General features: G+C 30.2%; 1 protein-coding gene and 1 long non-coding RNA gene across 3 annotated transcripts; one reads left to right on the forward strand and one right to left on the reverse strand.

Annotated features, from left to right (window-relative positions):
* The first annotated feature begins 2,390 nt into the window (after positions 1-2,390).
* On the forward strand, positions 2,391-24,139 carry LOC115701538 (aluminum-activated malate transporter 5). 2 transcript variants are annotated; one of them, XM_061102672.1, is made up of 7 exons: positions 2,391-2,415; positions 2,552-2,985; positions 3,064-3,201; positions 3,297-3,566; positions 5,498-5,634; positions 5,832-5,978; positions 23,185-24,139. In XM_061102672.1, exons 2-7 carry the CDS (start codon positions 2,622-2,624, stop codon positions 23,977-23,979), a joined length of 1,851 nt encoding a protein of 616 aa, XP_060958655.1. In that variant the 5' UTR covers positions 2,391-2,415; positions 2,552-2,621; the 3' UTR covers positions 23,980-24,139. The 2 variants fall into 2 exon arrangements, with proteins under 2 accessions (XP_060958655.1, XP_030485215.2); XM_030629355.2 differs by lacking the exon at positions 2,391-2,415 and having other exon boundaries at positions 2,523-2,985.
* Positions 9,880-12,784, reverse strand: LOC115714636 (uncharacterized). Its single transcript, XR_009684088.1, has 4 exons — positions 12,474-12,784; positions 11,105-11,177; positions 10,447-10,547; positions 9,880-10,355 (listed from the first exon to the last, which is right to left on the reverse strand). It is a non-coding gene; the product is annotated as an uncharacterized LOC115714636 (long non-coding RNA).
* Positions 24,140-24,796: the final 657 nt, after the last annotated feature.

The following is a 24,796-nucleotide window of genomic DNA, read 5'->3' on the forward strand; positions in this document are numbered from 1 at the left end:
ATTTAAAAGATACATGACAACTTCATCATGTTATTGTAATGGTCAAATAGATATAACCATAATATATCATTCATTTTTCCTGGTATCTTTTTAACAAGTCGTCTAATTTATTAATAGACTATTCATCAGTCTAATTATCATGACTTGATATATTATATATTTAAATGTACAACCAGTACATATAACAAGTTATTTCTTATCACTTTTATAACTAGATAAAAGTTATACATCTAGGTACATACAAATATATTTTACTACTCCAAGTAGCAATTGTATGTAAGACTTCTTCAGGAAGCTTTTCAAATAATCATTTTGTGATTCTTTATCACTTTGATTATATTGGATCACTAACAAATGTTAGTAAGTGATATATTCACTTCTGGGAATATGCAAACTGAATTATATAGTAACTATATATATACATATCCTGTACTAACAATAGTTTGAAACTATTGATTTCAAGAAATAATAAAATATGTATATATTAATTTGCTTTTGGCATTGCCAATATATGTGAAATCTATATTCTTTGAAATAGAATTTCATGTCTATTCATTCTCTTTAGGGAATGATATTTAAATATTCTAAATGTACAATAAATTTGTACAATTCACATTCTATTCAATAATCAAGTATACTTTTATCTTGATTATAAGTGTGTCCGTACTACAGGTACGCGACTACTATTATTCAATCCCACACATGATATATAGATTTCATGCACTTTGATTGTGTGTGGTATTTCATCTTTTGGTTGTTTCCAATTTCTTCTGGAAATATTTGAGTAGCAAACAATGCCATTGATTATTTAAAATCATTACATTCACTTCGGGGAATGACGTTGAACAAGTAGAACATTATTATAAATTTCTTAAAAATTTATTACTTGGTCATATATAAAAAGAAATTACTCAACAATTTCTTTAACAATATTTCAAAGAATATATGAATACAATTTTTGCATAATCTCCAAGATGTATGCAAAATTTGATCTTTAATATATGTCACATGCAATAATTTCCAACATTGCAAGTAATAACAATGTATAGTAACATGACTAATACAAACAATCTTTAAAAGTAGTTGAATTCAATTCGTATCATTCTCTGCAGTGAATGATGAACAATAAATACATGTCTCATGTATTTAAATAATATTAGTCATGCTCACTGTTATTCTTATACTTTGATGTTTCAATGCAATTTTCTTAATATTCTTTTTAGGTATTCAAAACCCACTATAAAATTGCATCAATAATAATCATTTTCAATGATTCTTTAGTTGTATTCACATAAATACAATTTTTTTTTTGACAAATATAAAACATTTACTTCAGGAAATGTTTGTCAAAATGTATATCGATATTAGATTACTTTTCATTGTCCTCAAAGAATACAAGAACATATATATAAATATGTATTCATCTCTTTCATTATATATCCATCAACTATATAATGAATATTATGTTTGCATAATCTTCAAGATATATGCAAGATTTTATTGAGGACGCATAATCATCAGGATATATGCAATATTTTATCGAGGATGCATAATCTTCAGGATATATGCAATATTTTATCGATGATGCATAATCTTCAGGATATATGCAATATTTTATCGATGATGCATAATCTTCAGGATATATGCAATATTTTATCGATGATGCATAATCTTTAGGATATATGCAATATTTTATCGATGATACATAATCTTCTGGATATATATGTATAATTTATATAGATTTTCTCTATCATATCATAGGCACACATATATTGTAAATATTATGAATGATAAGAACATTATATATATATGAAATCAATAATAAATATATAAAAATATATACATACATATATAATATATAGATATATAGATAAAAAGAAAAAAAAAACCAAATGATTCTTGAAATTGTTTCAGTCAGAGGAGTATATATATAAATATATATTTAGTGTATTTTGACTTTGAAACAATTCAAGAACTTTAACAAGATACTCATATTGGGACTTGGGCAGAGAGTCATGCTTGAAGCTTGGGCAGAGACTCGTGCTGATAACGTGTTTTAAAATAATATAAAATAATTAAAGTAGATGAGAAGAAAGAAGAAGAAGATGAAGAGAGAAAAAGAAAGTGAATGAGAATTTCTGAGTTGTTTATTCCAATGGGGTGAACCCCTATTTATACAAATACAAGAGTGAGATATTAAGAAACTAAGAAAAAGGGAAACTAAGAAAAAGAGGAATATTGATTACAATTAATGGTAATAAATAAAAGATTTGGACATCCATATAATTATTAATATTTATAACACTTATCCTATTTTACCAATATAGAGTATTTTAGTTTTAAGAGAAAAAATTTCCCATTATAAATATCTTCTTTCAAACACACCATATAATATCAATGATGATAATTACTAAGGTAAAGTATACGCGAATAATGATTTTTTTTTTACTAGTATTGTCTTCATTTTTATTTTTTAAAAAAGTTTCACTCTATAAATAGCAGTAGTGATGATCTTATTAAATACCCGTACAAATTATTTTATTCTGTGCAGAATGTATTGGTGAACTGAGCAAGAGATAATCAAGAAAGCATATATATATATCTATATATATATATACACTATGGATCCAATGTTTGGGCATAATTTTGCAGAGAAGAGCAAAGAGAGGCTTCTCTTCTTGGGCAGCTTTAAGGGAATAAACGACGACGTAGTAATCGATGAGGAAAGAAGATGGGGATGCTGTACGTGTTTCCAGTCGATGAACAAAACGATGAACAAGTTGTTGAAAGATTCAGTTGATTTCGCCGGTAAGGCATGGGAAATGGGCAGGACCGATCCAAGAAAGGCCATTTACGCCATGAAAATGGGCCTAGCAATGGCCTTAGTTTCCTTGCTTATTTTCTGGAAAGATTCCTATCATAATATAGATCAGTACTCTGTCTGGGCAATCCTCACCGTCATTGTCATGTTCGAGTTCAGCATAGGTAATTAATTAAGTAACTAATAATAAATAGTCCATTAATAATAATTCTTCAATAATCTAATTATTTATAATTACACAGGTGCCACTTTGATTAAAGGGTTTAATCGTGGATTGGGAACGTTGATGGCTGCAATACTGGCTTTCGTCTTTGCTCAGCTGTCTTTACTGGCTGGGAAGCGGGGTGACGTTGTAATTGTGATAAGCATATTTATAGTAGGTTAGTATTATTGATTGTTATTATTATTATATATCATTAGGCTTTAACAGCTAGCTCTAATATTTGATTAATTATAGTAGCGTGTTTTTCATCAGCATTTTTTGCGTCGTATTTGAGATTGTACCCAACAATGAAGCCGTATGACTATGGTTACCGAGTGTTCGTGATAACGTTCTGTATACTAATGCTTGCTGGGAATAGAACTGGGCAGTACAATGAGGCAGTAATTTCTCGATTGGTGCTCATTGCTTTGGGAGCTGGTGTTTGTTTCGTTGTTAATGTTTGTATATTTCCAATTTGGTCTGGCGAAGATTTGCACACCTTGGTCGTCAAAAATTTCAAAGGCGTTGCTTCTTCCTTGGAAGGTACCTACACACTTTACACTACACTACACTACAAATGTGTTCAGTAGATACATTCCAAAATAATTCCGTAAAGTTTTTCAAAAAGTTGAGGCCATTTTTGAAAATGTTTTACAATAAAGTTTCTTTTTTATTTTTTATTTTTTTAAAAAAAAAAGAAATAAGAAATATAGTCCTTTTCATTTATATATAATAGAAACGATAAAGTTAGTTATCCCAAAAAAAAAAAAAACAATTAATAAGTCCAAGTACAATCTTTTCAAAGAAGATGAAAGTAGGTTAAAGCTGTTATAAATATCCAAAGTTCAACCAAAAATATCTTAATGGTTTCTAATAAAGTTATTCTTAACAGCAAACACAATAACTAATGTAAAATAGTGACAGATGTAAAAGTTATTTAGTAAAATACACATCCAATAGAAGAGTTATAGTATTACTCCAAAGTTAGTATTACTCCAAAGTTTACCTAATGAATAGTAGTACTTAGCTAAATGTGTAGCTACAACATTTTTTTTTTATTTATGTGTGGCTACAACATTCTTATAATTGTTTTATTATTTTTTATGGTGTATTTTGTTGAGTTTTAAATTACTATTAGTATAATTAAGTATTTAGTTATATAAAACAAAATATTAACCATGAAGGAATATCGTCAACAAATTCAAGAAAATACTCTAATAACAATACTTTAAAATTATAAATATAGAATAATATATATTGTTAAATATCAACTAATTCAAACAAGGGTATATAAAATATAACGTAAAACCAAAACAAAAATACATATACTAAATAAGGCTATATAGATACATACTTAAATTTTATCTAATATTTTTAAGTAAGAACAATGTCACTTAATTATGGAGTCAAAGTTAGTTATTTGTGTGTATATTTGAGTGTATTTAACTTACTATACATCTTCCATATCCAGATTCTTATCTATATTTTTGTTCATTTATTAGTATTTGTTTTAAATGATTTTCTTTGGAGGGACAAATAGGTTTACAATTACACTTAATTTTAAAGATATTTATGTTTATTTGTATAAAGATATTTTTTTAGTGTTTATTTAATAACTAAACATGTGTCAGACAGGATAAAAAAGAAAAAAAAAAGGTCAATAGTCTTTTTTTTTTATTTTTTTATTTAAGCGTTTATATATTACAATACCCTTTATTTTATTGTAAAACTATGAATATGTTATTGAAAAGAAGGAAAACAGGTCAATGCTATAGTAATGATAATGTATAGGGACACAAATAGAATAAAATAAATTTTAATTTGTATCGAAACAATATTAATTATTTAATTTTGTGATAAATTTAATTACAGTACTAAAATAATATTTATTTCTATTAAAAAAAAAGTAATAATAATATTTATTTAATTAACAAAGATCTTATGATATATAGGGTTATTAATAGTTTTCTTTTTTACATGTATTGGAATGACTTTCCACCTAGCTATTTTAAAATGAAATAGTAGTGATTATAATGTGGATACGTATTAATTCTATCTTAAAAAGATGTCAAATAAACAGTAATTTACTACTTGATTAAGTTAAATATGATGTGTAAAAACAAATATTAATAGTACTAGGACCAATTACATTCGTTAATAAAACACAAAATGCACATGCACGTGTATTATTTGTATAAACTAATTTTGAGGTTATTTACAAAATAGAAAAATCTTATTTTAATTATTTACCATCATTTTGGATTTTGTGATAATGATGAGTATGTTGTAGTAGAATAGTATAAGTGAAATATTTAGTAGATAAAATGATGTCAATTTGAAACAAAATAAAATTATACAGATTTGAGGATAATAAAAATCATATTCCCTATATATGTTATATGTATGCATTTGAAGCACACATAATCGATATTAATTTTTAATTAACAAAATCCAATGCTTTGTTATTAATTTAGGGTGTGTAAAAGGGTACTTAGAGTGCATTGAGTATGAAAGAATACCTTCCAAGATTCTTACGTACCAAGCTGCAGAGGACCCACTCTACAAGGGCTACAGAACTGTGGTACAATCTTCAAGCCAAGAGGAAACACTGGTATGACTACACTACAACATTGTCTCCCACAAATAATTTCTCATCTACATATTCATGATTTGACAGAACAAAGAAGAAAGAATATATATATACAATTGCTACTTTATTAATTAATGAGTTTAATTAAATTCTTTTAATTATTGTGATGAAGTTTTAGTGAGAAAATTCATTATGTGCAATGAATCAAATAATGTCAGCTAGGATTTGCAGTATGGGAACCACCTCATGGTCGTTACCGAATGTACCAATATCCTTGGGAAAACTATGTCAAAGTGAGCGGTGCCGTTAGACACTGCGCCTTCACTGTCATGGCCCTTCATGGCTGCATTCTTTCCGAGATACAGGTCAGCTATATGCTCAACCACTAATAATCTTCATTATTATCATCATTATTATGTTCTGTCGTTTCTATATATATACAATGAGACATACTCAAATCTAGATCTAAAGATGACATCTTAATTATAACATATTGGGATTATTAATTGGATCTTTGGATCATAGAAATAATTCTATCTCAACTAAATAAAATATTTGATAGATCCATTATCTAACGCTAAAAATTCACATCTTAAACTTTACACGTGTAATATATATTCAAGGGTTAGGGGACTTTCTTAATTACAGTTACGCCCAATCAAGCCACCCACATATGTTTAGTTTTTTTTTTTTTTTTTTTTGTTACTAAAAGGAATAGTAGTGTTAATAAAAAGTATAAATTTTATAGAGATAAAAATAAAAATATACCATTATTACATAATTAGTAGAAATATGCATTTATTTACACAATGTCGTCTAGCCGTGTGCCTTCCATTCACGCGATGAAAACAAAGGTACGAATGGGGTGTGGACATGCCTGGAAGTTTCATAAAAGATTATTTAATATCACTATTTGTTTTGTTTTGGCACCTAAATATTTGTTTATTTCATAGTAAATTTGCTTTTGTTTTATTTTGTTTTTGTTTTGTTTGTTGAAGCTGAAATTATGCGAGCATACTAAATACTATTTTGGACTATGTGTTTTACAAAAGTTATTAGTTGGACCCTATATTTTGTTAAATGATAAAATAGATCATGTATTTTTTAAAATGGTACAAATAGGACCCGGAGCTTAATTTTTGACAACTTTTTTTAATATAACCAACTTGAAAATATAAACAGATACAGAAAATATAAACAGTTTTGTCATAACACTTTTAGATCGGATTATTATTAAATTTTATTTTGACAAAAAATCAGTTCAGGGTCCAATTTTACTATTTTGTAAAATACAGGGTCTATTTTGTCATTTAACAAAACAGAGGGTCCAATCGGTAACTTTTGCAAAAGACAGGGTCCAAAATAATATTTACTCATATATATATTTGAAAAAAGTTAGATTTGAGTGTATTTGAAAGTATTAAAGGGTTTAGATTATACTCTTCTATTTTTATAGTTAGGTTATTTATGTGTCGTTTGGTAGCACTTTTGTTATTTAATTTTTTAATCATATAATGAAAGTAAAATTTTTATTTTTTTTTGTTTTTAAAAATTTTGTTTTTGAAAAATAAAAATGCGTTCTGTAACCACTTTTATTTTTTAATTTTAAAAACAAAAAACAAAAGTGTGTTCTGTAAAATTTATACTCATTCATTTTTTGATTTTATTTCAGTCGGGTCTAGTTTCAGGATCGGATTCTGGTTTGGATTAGAGGTTAGGTTCAGCGCTAGGGCCGTGGGGGGGATTTGGGTCCGGGTCTGGTCAAAGTCTAAATTATTGATTAAGAAGAAAAACTGTTTAAAAAAATATTGAAAGTCATTTTTTTTAAAAAAAAAAATTTGATTCCCAATTAAAAAATTAAAAAGTAAAAGCAGTTTTATTGATTATATTTTTGAAAAATATTTTTACTTTTTCAATTTTAAAAACAAAAAACTGATTAAAAAAATGTTACCAAATACCACCTTACCTTAGTAGAACAATGGTCTAATAATTAACTTTTTTTTCCTAAAGTTCAAAAAAATCTCAGCTGGATCAACTCTGTTTAGCCCTCATAAAAATTGAGTGTCAAGACTTGTCTAGAAAATAATTATGAAATTAGATTCATGTGTAATATTAGAGGTAATTATACACATATTGTCACATTTATTTGACCATGAAATTATAAATGGTCCCAATTAGACTTTTTAATTTTCATAACTCGCATGAGAATTGATTATAATTATATTGTGTAATTATTAAAAAATTTATATTTTAAATATTAATTATGTCAAGTGATCGAGTCGTACTGTGTCGTGCTATAAAAAAGTATAAATCATGTCAAGTGATCGTAGTACTATAATGAATCATGGCTTACTCGGATTCGTGCCAAGTTTTACTTGGGCCAATTCCATTTTCTTAGACGAGCTCATATTCGTTCTCTATTTTTCTACATTTTATTTTACAATTAATGAAATAATTATTAAACGATATGTGTTTTTATATATATATATATATATATATATATATATATTTTTAATTATTTTTATATAATTTTTTTAATAATATGTTGCAAAAATTATGTTAAATATTTATTATAATTATTAAAATTTATATATTTACTAATAGATAGTCAAATTATTATTATTACTTTTATCATATTATAAGGTTTTTAGCGTGTCGTGCCGTCGGGCTAGATTATTTGTGCTCATGTGTTTCAGTCTAGTCGTGATCGTGTTGTACTTAAGTCTATATTTTTCGTACCGTATCGTGCCCAAATTATATTTTTTCATGCCTTGTCATGCTCGTGCCTCCCAAACTTGTGTTGATTTTATGTCGTGTCAAAAAAATCAATTTGTATTTACAACATTATAAAATTCATTTTGTATTTAAAATATTGTGTAACTACTAAAACTTTACAGACACACCCCCTAAAAAAATTCACTTTAAATATTATTTACTGGACAAATGCTATTTTTCTATGTTATTAGTAAATATTTTGTCCAATAAAAAATAAAAAATTCATATATAATCCTTCCCTTATATCCAATTACAACTAATATTTAAAAATAAAATGTGATTATTAAATTTATAACTACTATTCTAATAATTGCTCAATAATTTTTAAACATGTATCCAAAGAGGAAGAAAGGAAATTCTCATATAAATCTCTCTCTCTCTCTCTCTTTTTTTTTTTTTTTTTTCTCTTCATGAGTGAATAGAATGGCTTCTCTAATGGGATTGTAAAATTCTAAAAATAATGGAGTTTTAACATAATATTACTCTAACTAAACACTAAACATTACTTTGTAGTGTCCCACTATTATTAGTGGGATACTGTAGACCACTGCAATTCTATTTTTTTTTTTTTTGACTTTTTAATAATTTAATAACCACTTTATATAATAAAATAAATAATTAAATAATGTATTTATAATCAAAACTTATATTATATTAATAAAATAATATAATACTAAATAACATATTTTTTAGTGTAATTTTTAATGTTATAGTTTGAAATGTAAAAAAAAATTAATATTAAAATAGTACACTTTTAATATTGATTTAATACCAAATATAAATTTTAGAGTTGCCCTAAACACAAATTAGTTATGAATGCATTGATAGTAAGGGTGGCAAAACGTGTCATCGTGTCGTGTTCGTGTCATATTTTATGTGACTCACTTTATATTTCGTGTCATGCGTGTCGACTCGTTTTTTGACTCGTGTCTAATTATCTCAACCCTAACCCAACCCGTAAAAAATCGTGTCGTGTTCGTGTCGACCCACTGTGACCCGTTTTGCTATTATTAAAGCTAGAATTGTAGAGAACACTACTACAAAAAGGGCTATTCCCAACGGTTTATAACTGTCTTTTATATGATTTCCCAACGGTTCCTAAAACCGTTGGCTATGTGGGTGTCATAAAAATGCGGAACTTTAAATGACAGTTTATAACTGTGGCAAAAAGTTACTTTAAATGACGGTTAAGAAATGTTGGAAAAAGTCACTTTAAATGACGGTTTATAACCGTGGGGAAAGACTTCCGTGATGGAAAATACCTCTTTAAATGACGGTTTATAACTGTAGCAAAAAATTACTTTAAATGACAGTTAAAAAATGTTGGAAAAGACTTTAGTCAGACTATAACTAACAAAATACACTACTTAAAATGACGGTTATAAACCGTCAAACAATATGAAGTAAAGTATAAAATAGAAATATTAATTCAATTCTCCTCTTGTATTTTTATTATTTAGATTTCCAATACACAATGATGAAAAAACATAATAACAATAATAATATTTTTATAAGAAAATTCATACATTTAACACTCTTCAAAAGAATTAAAGCTTCATGAAAATCATAATATGCCATCAAAGTTTAGTAATGCAATACAAAAGAAGGAAATCCAATTAAGTTTTTACATTTTGCAATCTTTTGTAGAATATCTTCTGAATATCTAAAAATATGTATACTAAGAACAAAATAAGTCTCCAAGTAGTCACTTGGGACTTTAATCAAATAGCTGGAGATCACTTCCTAAAAACTAAAAAAGCAAGACAATAGTAACTAAGATCGATGTCAAACCTATCAATCATTTTCTTAGATCACATGGGGATCATCCATGAGCGATCATTGGTCATCATACTCTATGTTATTAGTCATTTGCCTGCTGCTATCATCTGCATGACATACTTTGCCCATTCGTCACGTATTTCATTGATTTCTTTGTTAGTGTAAGAGGATGATATGTTCCTTTTAAACTGCAACAAACGAAACAAATCATTAATTTAATAGGTCATAATAAAAGTACTTAAAAACTTTAATATTTGTGAAAATAATTAGTGTCTTTACCACACTGGATGCCATCTGGTTGCTCAGGACATCTGTACTCAGTGAAGCTTATTGCTAGAGACCGTCAGTTTCTTTTCTCAAGGGAGTATCTCTCAAGAGCACTACACATAAATAATAAAGTTAATAATACATTAATGAAAATTAGAGCAATATGTTTAGAGCTTTGAACTACTAGAATATACGTTTGAACACATCTTTTAATATCTTGACGAATGGTTTTGTTTTTAGAATCTAGAAATGCTACACTCTGCGACCCCGTTTGGATTAAGATAACCATCCAGTGTTCGCTAAACACAATCAAACAACTAATAAGATTACTAATACCAATCATTATGTAATAGAGTAGGGTATGGGTAGAACTTTTTTCATAACAACAACAATGTAATAATAACAATGTACCAGGGGCAAACAACTTGCTTATTTAAAATTATCTTTCTAAATCTCATTATCTCACTCTATAGTCCATAGTCCATATCCAAACAACAAAAAACCACTTACTATAAACAACAAAAAACAATTAAAAAATAATCACCCATCCGACCGCAGTATATAAATAATCGCAGAACCTACTTCACTACGGATGAATATCTAAGATATTCAAACTCTTCTAATATTAATAAAATATAAAATAAAGAATTTTAAAATTGTAGAATAATACCTAACTAATCTAATAAAATTGCTTTGCGTTCTTCAAACACCAAAGATCAATCAAAACCAAAGTTGTAGTGTACCTACAAAAATAAAGTTGGAGAAAATTATATTCATGTATTATTAATAATAATGAAAGTGGTATCCAATTGTCCATGTCTTCATCCATAATTAATGAGCCATTGGCATATTCGCCTAGGTATGGTAGCCACTGTTAATCAATTTTCAATTAATAATCAAAGCTTAAGTTTACAAACTTTGTGGACCAAATGGTATACGACGAAGGTTACTAGCTCGCGTAGACAATTTTCCTTTCCATCTCTAGAAACACTAAACAACTATACTAATCAAACTTAAAATGAAGTTAAATTCTTTGTTGTCTTCCAACAACATCATATAATACCAATGTAAAAGTTGGATCTCTTCTCCATCCTAGGTGGCATACCCAAATCCCTTACTAAAAATAAATTTATGATCAAGTAATTATTTCAACAAACAAAAAGTTTGACATTAATTTTTATCGTAATAAAAATATTCAAGTATGTATAAATCATTCATTATTATTTTGATATATACAAACAATTGAGCCACAAAACAAACAAGTATATATAAATCATTCAGTACTCAATACTCAGAAGAGAAGAGTCCCCTGCCAATCGATTCCTCTGCCAAAAAAGCTAACCATTTTTGAGAATCAATTCAATTCAGCATAAACATAGTATTCATTTAACATCATCATCATCCTAATAATTAAATAAATAAATTTCCAATTATTACAACACAAATTATTACTTTCTATCAGAAAATATGAAATGTAAATTTGAGAGTGAATTTTTTTATTCTTGTAATGTTGTAAAGAGAGAAATACTAAAAAAGAAAACATCGTTTCATCACATTTGAAATCAATTCCCCAAATAATATATAAAGATCAAGACGATTTTAACAGTACAACTGAATTACTGAAACAAATTTTATCCAAAGGTGTTGTAATGCTGGAAGATGACTATAAACCTATTATCCTTCAATTCCACTCAATTACTCTTTCGGTAATTAAACTACTTCCACTTCCTTTTTTGTTCGACTCAATTTTCTTGGTAAACAAACAATCCATGATGCCATATGATAAGTTTGGACCAAAATTCAGATTGAAATTTGAAACGACTGACCAAGACTAACAATCGACAATCATCGAGTAAATAAAAATACTTGAAATAAAACTAGAAGAAACCTGTAGGAACAACTCAATCGAGGAAGACCGCCACAACCATTTTCGATGATAAGAGAAGATATATATATATGTGTGTGTGTGTAAAACATTCATGAAACCCATAAATAGAGAGAGGTGCCATTAAATCCGAGAGAGAGAGAGAGAGGTATACCGCAACACCTATTTGGTGCTGGTCTGTCGTCCGTCGTTAACGCTGGTGGAGGAAGAGACGCGGGAGAAGCGGGAGAAGCGGGAGAAGCGGATCGAGGCCGCAGGTCCTTGACGTCGTCTCCCAAGCTCGTGGTGAGCAGCTCGTCGGAGAGAGTCTTGGTCTGAAATTTAGGGTTATTGTCGAGAGATAGAGAGATGAGATTTTGGGTATTGGTCTGAAATTTTCAGCCTTAGCCCCAAATTTCAGTCCCGAATTTTTTTTTTCAATAAATTATTAATTAGACATAAAATACATCTTTTCCAACAGTTAATAAGTGTCGGGTATAATAACTATTCTCCATAGTTATAAACCATTGCGTGTACTTACTATTCCCAACAGTTAAAAAACGTTGGGATAAACTATTTTTTTTTAAAAACAAAATCTATTTAGTATTGTCAACGGTTATTCACCGTTGGCAAAAACTATCCCAACAGTATTTTTGCTACAGTGCTAAACTGATGGGAAAAACTTCCACTTACTTTTTCCAACGGTTCCCATAATTGACCCTCTTCTAAACCGTTGGGAATAGCCTATTTTGTAGTAGTGGAAAAATAATAAATTTAAGCTCCATTAAAAAACTTATATACATTTATGTATATATAGTTTGTTATATATATAATAAAAATTAAAAAAATTAAAATATTTTTAATTTCATGTTAAAAAAAATTAAATTTAAATTTTTTTAACTTAACATTGAATCACTAAATATATATTTTTATATAATTATATTATTATTATTATTAATTTTTATTTTATTATATTTAAAAAAATCGTGTCAAATATGTCACATTCGTGTTAAGCGAGTCGTGTCGTGTTTGACCTGTTTTTATTTCGTATCGACCCGTTTTTGACCCGTATCTAATTTTCCCAACTCTAACCCGTAAAATTCGTGTCGTGTTCGTGTGTCGTGTCGAAACCCGTTTTACCACCCTAATTGATAGGATTTATGTAGGTTTTACTATATATATTATTAAAGTGATCTGTGTTAATTTGGATGTGAAGAAGGTCAGAAATCGGATTGAGGAGATCTAGTGTGGTTGTGTCCTTGTCCCCATATAGTACTCATGGAATATAAATAATGAAAAGTATAGGTGGAAATTATATATAAGAATAATAATTTGAAACGATTACATAAGGAAGAAACTAGATCTAGTCATTATTACATAAAGACCATATTTCCACATCCAAATGCATCATCAAAAATTTATATTTTCTATTTTAAATCCTAAAATTTTGTACTAAATTATTCATCAACTTTATATCTTTTAATATTAAGCATTAATTTCAACGGAAAACAATGTACAAAATCTTGGAAAGAGATGAAAGAATAAGAAAATAAAATTTATATTTTCTTTAAGATTTCTATTCCTTCACGATGTGTGCTAGTTCGATAATAATTAGAAAAATAATTTCCTGTTTAATTAAATAAAACTAAGAAGAAATTAAAATTTAAGTATAATTAGAAAAATTAAAAACCAGTTAACATGCCTTATATGTAGAGATGAAAATTTATTTGGCGTGGATGGATAATTAAGGGGATCCGCCTTTAATGGGGCGGAAATTTCCCATCTTGGTGGTTAATGGGGTAGTGGTGAGGGATAATGTTATTATGTTAATACCCGAAGCAAAAATAGAGATAATACTATCCACACTATATTTGACTTCGATATATGTATAATTTCATTTTTATTCTTAACGTATATATAATATATATATCATTGATAATCAAAATTATATTAATTATCATCCATAATTAATTAAAAGTATATATCATATGCTTAAATTATGAAGATCTAATTACTAATATAAAGATATTTTCTTCTTGATTTTTAGTTTCATCTTTATTTAATTTTTAATTTGTTGGGAGACTTGAGAGGTATGAGACTATGATATGATACTTGGGTTATGAATTTTTTGTTTTTTTTTTTTAAAAAAAAACTTTAAGACATATTTATTTTTTATCTCCTCTTGGGTTATGTTGTTTTTTCTTTTTTAATTTTGAGCCAATTTTGTCTTTTATCTTCTATGGATTATGAAGGCATAATTAATATTTGTGAGAATATTTGTTTAATTTAAATTTTAATTTTTTTTTAATTAATTTTTTTCCATTTTACCTTAATGGATACCCTATAGTTCTCCCTAACCGATGGGTATTCTCTTACTCCAAATCCGCTAGTAACTAGATGGGGATGGGACAGAGATGGGAGCATAAATAGGTAGCAGTAGGGGTGTTCACAAAGTATCCGATCCAATCCAATCCGCACGATCCAATCCAATCCAATCCGCAAAATGCGGATATCCGCACTTGTGCGGATTGGATTGGATTGAAAAATCCAAAATCCGCACTTGTGCGGATTGGATGTTGTTTGACCTCAAAAAGTAACCGATCCAATCCAATCCGCACTTAATTATACATATTTTTAAAAAATTATAATATATAATATATATTAATAAAAAAAAACACAAACTTCTTTTAGTAACATATTGAGTTGGTGCATTTTATTTATTTTATAATAAAAAACACAAGAAAAATAATTCTTATTCACATAGACACATACACATAAATTTAAATATATGTATACTAGCTTAGTTATTTTAGTAAGAGATACATATATATTTTAGTGTAAATCTAAAGATAAGTACATATATATTGATATATATATATATGTATATTGGTTTGATTTGTATATAAATAGAGATGGAAATGGATTATTATTGGAGATTAAGAACCAATAGTCTTTTTTTAATTTTTTTTCTATGAAATATTAAATAATTTATTATTAAAAAAATAACCGATCCAAAATAACCGATCCAATCCGCACTATTGCGGATTGGATTGGATTGGATTTAAACTCTTATGCGGATCGGATTGGATCCAAAATATGAAATCCGCACTTAGTGCGGATTGGATGTTGTTTGACCAAAAAAGTGCGGATTGGATCGGATGAACACCCCTAGGTAGCAGAAATGGGGGTAGTAACTGCATTCCCTCTACATTAATTGTCTAATTTTCATCTCTACTTATATGTGATGAGAAATCTTATTATGGGAGATTATGTCGTATAGATGTCTTTTCATTCTATACCACTATAGTCGTTTTTAGGCCATCTTTAACAGTAACAATCAATTTGATTGCTTAAGTGGTTATGGTGTAATATTAAGCCAATTAAAATTTTTTGAATAAAAAAAAAGTTAAAAAGAAAAATAGGATCACCATGGGCAGTAGCCACACTGACCAAAATGAATTAATGTATTACACTTTTATGATGGGCAACACTTTTATCTCTTCTACATCAGGTTAATTTTAAATTTTGTCTAACAGTCATTTTAAGGGCAACACCTATTGAACTTGCCCTTATGGCAATTCTAGATTTTTTTTTTTTTTTTTTTTTTTTTTATCATGGATACTATTATTGTACGTAGTGAGAGCAAGTCCAATGTGACTGCAAAATTGAGGATGCAGTAGTATCTTCATTCCAATGTAGCACTATAAGTGCAACATATTAAGCGTGTTTGCAGTGCGGGTGGTGCAGGTGGTAGAGGTTGTAAATTTTTTCAAATCAAACTATATATGCGGTTTTTATAATTTCTCAAACTACAACCGCACTATGAGATCTTAAACTGCAAAAATGTAGTATGATGCAGTGCAGTTTGAGCGATTTACACTATCATCATTATTAAACATTATAATGAAATTCAAAACCAATCTAATAAAGTTTTAACAATACAAAAAAATCTTATTAAAGTTTAAACATCATAACATATATACTAACCATCAAGTCATTATATTGAATTGTCTTTAAAAAATAATATAATAGACACATATATTTGTTTATGAAAAAAAATTATAATATAAAAATTGATAACTTTGTAATGTATAATGTAGTGCGGTTTGAAATGCAATTATTAAATTTAAAATTGCAAACCATATTGCACTGCGCGGTTTGGTAAAAGTGCAAACCACAACTGCACTGCAAAGGATTTTAAACTGTATTTTTTTGAAGTGTGGTGCAGTCCAGACAGTTTGTGCAGTGTGGGCAGTTTGATGATGATAGAGGATTTAAGAGTGTGTATTGTATTTTCCTCGAAAGAACAAGCACGATAAAGGAGGATCGTATATAGAGTACAAATAGAGGACCCAAAAAGCAAGATATAGCTGTAAAGTTAAAATAAAGCAAACTTAACAAACTTAGTTAACAAAATTAATTATCATTAAACATTGCCCCTCAAACTCACTGGGCTGGGGAGACAATGAGTTTGTTATGAAGCTCCTGAAAACGAGAGGTGACTAATGGTTTGGTTAAACAATCTACAAGTTGTTCAGATGATGGAGTGAAGGCATGAGACAGGCGTTAAACATGTTCTCGAATAAAGTGGTAGTCAATTTCGACGTGTTTTGTCTGAGCATGGAGATTCGAATTGGATGTGAGGTGAATAGTACTCATGTTATCTTAATGCATAGCTGGGGCTGCCAGTAGTGAAACATCAAGTTCAGTTAACATAGTTTCGATCCAAGAGACTTCAAAACACCATTGGCAAGATCTCAATATTCAGAATCAGTGCTTGCCTTTTTGTTCTGATGAGGACCACGAGATGAGATGCAAACCGAAAAAATACAGTAAGCACTAGTGCTTCTGCAATCATCTAGGTAGGAAGCCAATCTGCATCAGTGAAGCAATAAAGATTGAGAGTAGAGTTGGGTTGAATCAAAAGGCCTAGGTGGGTTAACCCTTTTAGATGGCATAAGACTCTCTTGGCAGGTTGAAGATGAGTTGTGGTAGGAGAGTGCATGAATTGACAAAGCTTATTTACGAGAAAGGCAATGTCGGGATGGGTAAATATACAATATTGGAGGACACCAATGAGACTTCGATATTCAGTGGCATCCGTGAGGGGAGAACCATCATGAAGGGATAGAGGAGAGAGAAAGATAAGGGTGTATGGACGGGTTTGGAATCCAACAAACCTGTTTTGGTTAATAAGTTTCGTATGTATTTGGTTTGAGACATATGGAGACCTGAGGGAGAGCGATGGACCTAGATGTCAAGAAAAAATGTAATGAGCCAAGATCCTTTACCGTAAATTTGGTATGTAAGTAGTGCAACAAAGATTGAAGAAGGGTAAAAGAGGAGCCCATGATGATGATATCATCGATATAAACTAAGATGATTAACATGCTGCCATTAGACTTGTAAATAAACATGGAGGTATCGACCTTTGAAGCATGAAAACCCTATTCTTAAAGAGTCATACTAAGATTGAAAAACCATGTCTGTATAGATTATTTTGAACCATAGAGGGACTTTGAAAACTTACACACATGTTTAGGAGATTCAGGATCAATGAAGCCTTCTGGTTGAGTCATGTAAACAGTCTCGGTCAAGTTTCCGTGAAAAAAGAAGGTATTTTGAATATCAATATGTTGGATGGGCCAGTGGAAAGATACATCTAAAGATAAAATCAACCACTTAGTGGTTCGTTTGATGACAAGACTAAAAGTCTCATGGAAATCCAAACCCAGAGTCTAATGAAAGCCTTTTGCAACAGGGCAAGTCTTGTAATGATCTATTGCACCATCAAAATTTAGTTTAATATGGTATACCTATTTACAGCCAATGACTTTGGAACAAGGAGGAAGAGGGAGCAAGATCCAAGCACGTTAGGAATACAAAGGAACAAACTCATTGTCCATAACTCAAAGCCAAGTTGGATTGGTGGATGCTTCATTAAAAGAGGAGGGTTTAACTGGTGTACTTCCAGCCACACTATAAAATAACTTGGGCTTATGAATGTCCACTTTAGCATGAGTAACCACGGGATGTAAATTAATAGTTCTAGTGGCATGCTCAAGAAGACCATGCAACTCTACTGCTAATGGAATAGTAGGGGGAGGGCTAGAAGGAGTCAAAGTGTTTCAATAAGAGGGAGAGAGAGAAGGGAAGACAGTGTGTGGAGTGGAAGGAGTAGCTAATAGTGGAGAGTGAGTGGAAGTATTAGGTATAGGAGTAAGGGACAGGGAGAGAGATTGGACAGTGGGAGTAATAGTTGAAGAAGGAAAATGCAATAAATTGATAAGAGTATGAGGGGAAGTAACACGCGAGGAAATAAAAGAGGAGAAAGTAAAGGGGAACGTATGTTCATTAAATATAACATGGCGAGTAATGTAAAGGTGACTTGTGGAGGGGTGAAAACATAAGTAGCCCTTATGCTGGCTACTATATCCAACAAAGACACATCCGAAAGAGCGAAATTCAAGTTTATGGGCGTTGTAAGGGCACAAGAAAGGAAAAAACTCGCAACCGAAAACACAAAAATGAGCATAAGAGGGAAGTTTGTCATAAAAAACATGAAATGGACTGCATAGTATAAGGACACGAGTGAGGAGACGATTGATGAGATAGACTGTTATAGAGAAAGCATAAGGTTGGAAGTTAATGGGCATGGAAGCATGAGCTAGAAGACTGAGACTCGTGTCAATAATATGACAATTTTTGCGTTCAATGCCCATTTTGTTGTAGAGTATGAGGAAAATAAAGTTCATGAAGAATGCCACGAGAGCAGAAAAAAGTTGAAAGAGAACAAAAATCCCCTCCCCAATCTGAACATATTATTTTAGTTTGATCATTAAATTGAGTTGAAATCCTTATTTTGAAAGTAAGAAAGGCTTGGAATACTTCATCTTTAGTTTTGAGTAAAAAAAACCATGTAAAGCGAGAATAATTATCAATAAACAATGCAAAATAATAAATACCAAAAATTACGGTAACAAGGGAAGGACCCCAAAGATCATTGTGTATTAATTCAAAAGGCGATTGAGCTCAAGATACATAATTAGAAAAAGAAAGACGGTGCGACTTGCCAAGTTGACAAGTCGAACAAACTGTACTACTAACATGTTTTTCTGAAAAAAGAAAAATTACATATGGAAGCAACATTAGACATGGTTTCACTAGCGGGATGGCCTAATTAAGTGAGAATGCCAGAAGTGAGAATCTGATTTGGAAGATAGGAGAAGCTGGATAAAAGATGATGAAGAGGCAGGTTGCAAACAAGATGGAGAAGCACGATAGATCCCTTGATCAAGAAGACCTGTGAGAAGGAGTTTGTGGCTGACCTGGTGTTTGACATAAAAACAATGAGGGTAAAATTGAACATAACCATCATTATTTTGACAAAGCTTAGAGACACTAAGTAAATTTTTGGATATGGAAGGAGAATGATAAACTTGGAAAAATTTGAGAAAAGAATCATTAGCAGGTAAATTTACATAACCCACATTAGAGATTGGAGAAAACATACCATTTTCATATCCAACTTTACCTGCTAATGATTTTTTCTCAAATTGTGTCAAGTTTACCTCCCAGCACCTCTGTGATATGGCTGAGAAGCTTCCAAAAGATTGAGGTCAGGGGTGAAGTTTTAGGCACCCAAATCCATGTACCAGTTGAGGTCATGAATGGTGGGGGAAGGAGAAGGTCATGGGGGGTGGAGCAGATGTGAATGGTTGAGTTGGGTATGGAGAGAAAACAGTAGAGAAAGCTTGTGAATTAGTATGCTGAGTTAGATAAGCATTGAATTGTATAGAAGGTAGTGGTGAAGGGGTGAATTGAAGATTTGTGTAGGGATAGCAATAGGGCGATGTATGGCCTAGTTTGAAGCAAATCTAACATTTGGGGCGATAAGGGGTCAGTTGTGAGGTGATGGGGAAAAAAGGTTGGTGACTCCTATTCAGAGCAGTAGGTCGACAAGGAGCTAGAGCATGAAGGTAAGGAAGTCTGTTTGGCAAGGGGTTTACTGGTGGATAAGGAAGCCTAAGTGGGTTTTTGGTAGTGGATTTAAGGTGTTGAAGATTGGAAAAATTGGCTTGAAGGGAGCTGAGAGTAGCTGCGGTGTTTTGCCTGTCCAAACATGCATCATAGCTAAGAAATAATGAGTGAATCTCTTCTATAGTGGGTTTTTTCAGAACTAGTTAAGATTGGGGAAACAAATGCATTGTATTCTGGGCCTAACCCATTGAATAGATAGGTTATATAGTCAAGGTAAGAAATGGGTTCTCCAACAGAGGCTAATATATTGCATAGAGATTTTAATTTTGAAGATAAGCAAAGGAAAACCAACCTTCCTTTCTGAGATTTTGTAGAGACATCCGCACTTTTGACATTCGAGCAAAAGACGTTGCAGTGCACATTTGCTCCAATGAGATCCAAATTTGCACAACAGTGGTGAAACCCACAATTTGTCCCAACATATTTCTTGAAAGAGATGCATATAACCAACTCATAATCAATTAATTGTAGCGCTGCCAATTTGTGAACTTTGGATTCACCATCGATGACGTCGACTTTGTGTATTACAGTGGTTGTGAAATGGTTCCGTCAATGTAGCCCTTGAATCCATTAGCTATGATGATGTTTCGTATCTGCATTCTCAATACCAGGTAATTTGTATCATCAAGTTTAATGGAGATTACTTGGTTAATAGAAGGGAAATTTGATGAAATAGAGCCGGCTGTAGAGGATGAACCAGTCCTAATTTGTATTGAGGATGATAATGGTTCATTTTGGTTTGTAAGGGTTGAGTCTCCTAGCTGTTATGGTGTTGAACCTATACTGATATCTGATGCCATTAGAGTCGTTGTGGCTCTGATACTAAGACAGAGAAAATAAGAGTGTGTATCATATTTTTCTTAAAAGAGCAAGCACGGTACAAGAGGGTCTTATATAGAGTACAAAAAGAGGATCCAAAAAGAAAGATTCATCTGTAAAGTCATAATAAAGTAAACTTAACAAACTTAAATAACAAAATTAATTACTGTTTAAAAGATGAACACCCCTACAACATTTATGCAGTATAAGCTATAGTGCAATGTATATATATACAGTGGCTATAATCACTGTATTCTTTTTTAATGTTATATATTTATATATATTTTTTATGTATGTGTATAAAAAATTTAGGAATTGGTTTATTTTATGGGTTAAATAATATTTTAATAATAAATATTATTTTTGTTATAATTTTTAGTATTATAATTGAAATATTAACAAAATATACCATCATATTTGATGTTGGTGCAATATAATTTTTAGTGATATAGTTGGAGATGGTTTGAAAGTGGACCTCCAATATATTTTTTATTAAAAACCAAATATTTTACAGTATCAAAATAAAATTAAAAAAATTTGTTGCGCCTATGAAAAAACAAAACACAAAAAAGAGCATATTTGTACCAAGTTTTAAGAACACTATTTTTGGTAATAGCAAAATATTTAAAAATTTTAAAAAATGTATACTATTACTACAATAAACACAACATCATAAAATAAAAATGATCAACAGCTAAAACATTTTAAGATCATCATATTGATGACGATATATGTAGTGGTAATAAGTGTATTATGCACTCTCCAAAATTATTATAGTTTTTTTAGTTAGAATTTTTTATCATTAATTTATAAAATATGTAATATTATGATTTAATTTTATAGACAAATATATTACATATAATTATAAGTATATAAACATAAATTTAAAGAAAACTCTTGATGATTCAAAGAAAAGAGAAACTTAAATATAAGGGAAGAGTACCTTAATTTATTGATATGGATGACTTGGTGATGTTTTTAAGGTGATAATTTTCCAAAAATACAACACATTGCGTTTCTCTAATTTTCTCAGTTGAGAATAGAGTGACTCTTGTTTTTTGGGAATCACTACTAATGTATAACCTAATAATTAAGTTATTAATTTTAGTATTTTAAATTTAGCTGATCAATAAATTAGAAATATTACTTAAAGTATCTAAACATTTAACTCATAACACTTTAATATCTAATGACCAACAATTAGTAAAATAATCATTTGCAAATAAAGAAGCATTATAAAGTATCTATATTGATTTCTTTTTCTCAAAATTTTTTAAAGATTTTTTTGTTAAAAAAAAAAAGGAATTATATAATTTGAAAGGAGGTATGAGCATTTAGGAGGATGCATCGTCCAACACGACATGTGATATTATTACCTAAAGTCAGGTAATGCTGTATTATTATATGGGGTCCATATAAGTAATTTTCTTTTTGTGAATAGAATGAAAATTTCATTGATCAATCAAGGCTGCATATAGCCAATAATACAATGGAAAAATGCTCACATGACTGATAGTATCACTATCAAGGTCACAACTTTGTTACCTTCCAATATAATTGTTAATATATTTAGCTAAATTAACAATGACAGAATCCACCTTCTAATAACTATATATAGGAGCCTCAAAGATATAGATATATATATATATATATATATATATATATAAATTAGTAAAGAGTGAATGAAGCTGTTTTGAAAAAGTATTGTATTTGTGTACGTGTACTTTAAAATGCAATCTGTTTCAACAATTAATGAAAGACCAGAACCCTAAAGAGTCATCACTGACCCTATAAAATTTGGAATTGTCTAGATTAGTCATTCATACATTAACTAGAAACTTCTAACAATTTGAGCCAAGCCCCATACAAAACCCAAAACAACTATCTAAAAAATTAATAGATGATAGTAAAATTTGTTTTGTAAAATAAAAGCTAGAATTTTCTAGCACATAAGGTCACCTACTATTTCTCATATATTTAATATAAATTTGAACTCAGTGGGTGATTGTGTGTGTATATATATGTAGGCCTCAGCTGAGAGAAGACAAGTGTTTCGTAGTGAGCTACAAAGGGTTGGGTCAGAAGGTGCCAAAGTCCTTCGTCTACTGGGAAACAAGGTTGAGAACATGGAGAAACTTGGGGCCAAGGCTGGGGACATACTCCATGAGGTTCACGTAGCAGCAGAGCAGCTCCAAAAGAAGATTGATCAAAGATCTTATCTTTTAGTCAACTCAGAGAGTTGGGAAATTGGAGGAGTAATAGCTAATACTACTATTCATCATGAACTCCAAAACATTTCTAATATTAAGGATCATAATAATTTTGGGAAGCTGGGTTTTAAGTCATTGAGCGAGACAGTGCTTAATCTGGGGACTAATTATAACATTACATGCGATGATGATCAGGATGAGAAGGAGGATCATGATCATAAATCTGATCATTATCAACAATATATTAAAACGACGTCGTCAGAAGATGATCAAATATTTGTGTTGACCAAACAAACTTCGTGGCCGCTACCCTTGTCATTTGGTAATAATATTAATGGTACTACTACTGATCATGATGGTGATGAGGGTAATCATAATGATGATATTGAGAGCAAGACATATCAGAGCGCGAGTGCCTTGTCTCTGGCTACATTTGCTTCACTTTTGATTGAGTTTGTGGCTAGGCTTCAGAATGTTGTTGACTCCTTTGAAGAGCTTAGTGAGAAGGCTGGTTTTACAGATCCCATGATTATCACCCCAATTGAAAACAAGGGCTTATTATCTCAGTTATTTTCTCCTAAATTCATTCGGTGCTTTGGGTTTAAAAGTTGATGAGATTTTTATATATATTTATTTAATGATCTCATGTATGTAGAACGTGCTAGCCAATCTAAAAAATAAAGAATCAAAATATGAACCAAGTTATTGCATGTATTAATTTCATATGTACCTAAGTTGTTCGAGTAAATAAGATAAGAGAAGGAGTTTATAATTTTGTGTTTGTGAAATGTCGAGTACTATTAGGACATGTTGTTAGGAGTTTGTACAAATCGTTAGTTGTTAGGTTTGGTTAGCTGCCAACTGTCTTTAGTTGGTTGAGTCTGTTAGGTGTTAGTTACTCTTGATTGTCATGTATATATCAAACCTGTAACTTAATAGAGGCTTCTTTCTCTCCTCTTTCTTTCTTTCTATTTTCTTCTCTTTCTCTCTTCTTTGCTCTATTTTTCCTTTTCGGTTTCAATGGCTAAGAGGTCGAGTACCTCTCACATTGTATCAGAGCCATGACCGACGTTAATGGCGAACATGGCCACCATTAGTCCTTGAAACTCAAGCTCTCAAGCTGCTCAATAAGGAGCTTCAATTCCAGCTCCAAGAAATCGAACTAAAGATCAAGAAGATGCGACTGTCTACTTCAATCACACGATCTCAATCACGCTTAATGATTACAATTGTCTTCTATGGAAACAACAGATCTTTGCGGCCATTCGTGGAAATAGATTACAAAGATTCATCAAGATCTTCCACCTCCTCCCCAGTTCTTCAGTGATGCAGACAAAGTTGCACTAAATTTCAATCTCGAGTTTCTGAATTGGGAAGTTCAAGATCAACTTCTCATGTCTTGGCTCCTATTTTCAATGTCTGAAAGCTT

Source organism: Cannabis sativa, chromosome 8, assembly GCF_029168945.1.
Source record: "Cannabis sativa cultivar Pink pepper isolate KNU-18-1 chromosome 8, ASM2916894v1, whole genome shotgun sequence".
In the NCBI taxonomy this organism is placed as follows: domain Eukaryota; kingdom Viridiplantae; phylum Streptophyta; class Magnoliopsida; order Rosales; family Cannabaceae; genus Cannabis; species Cannabis sativa.

Excerpts from the sequence above, each read along its gene's own strand:
- LOC115701538 (XM_061102672.1), top strand. The coding sequence starts at position 2,622 with ATGGATCCAATGTTTGGGCATAATTTTGCAGAGAAGAGCAAAGAGAGG. Across the intron at positions 5,635-5,831 it reads CAAGCCAAGAGGAAACACTG|CTAGGATTTGCAGTATGGGA; the intron begins GTATGACTACAC and ends AAATAATGTCAG. Across the intron at positions 5,979-23,184 it reads GCATTCTTTCCGAGATACAG|GCCTCAGCTGAGAGAAGACA; the intron begins GTCAGCTATATG and ends ATATATATGTAG.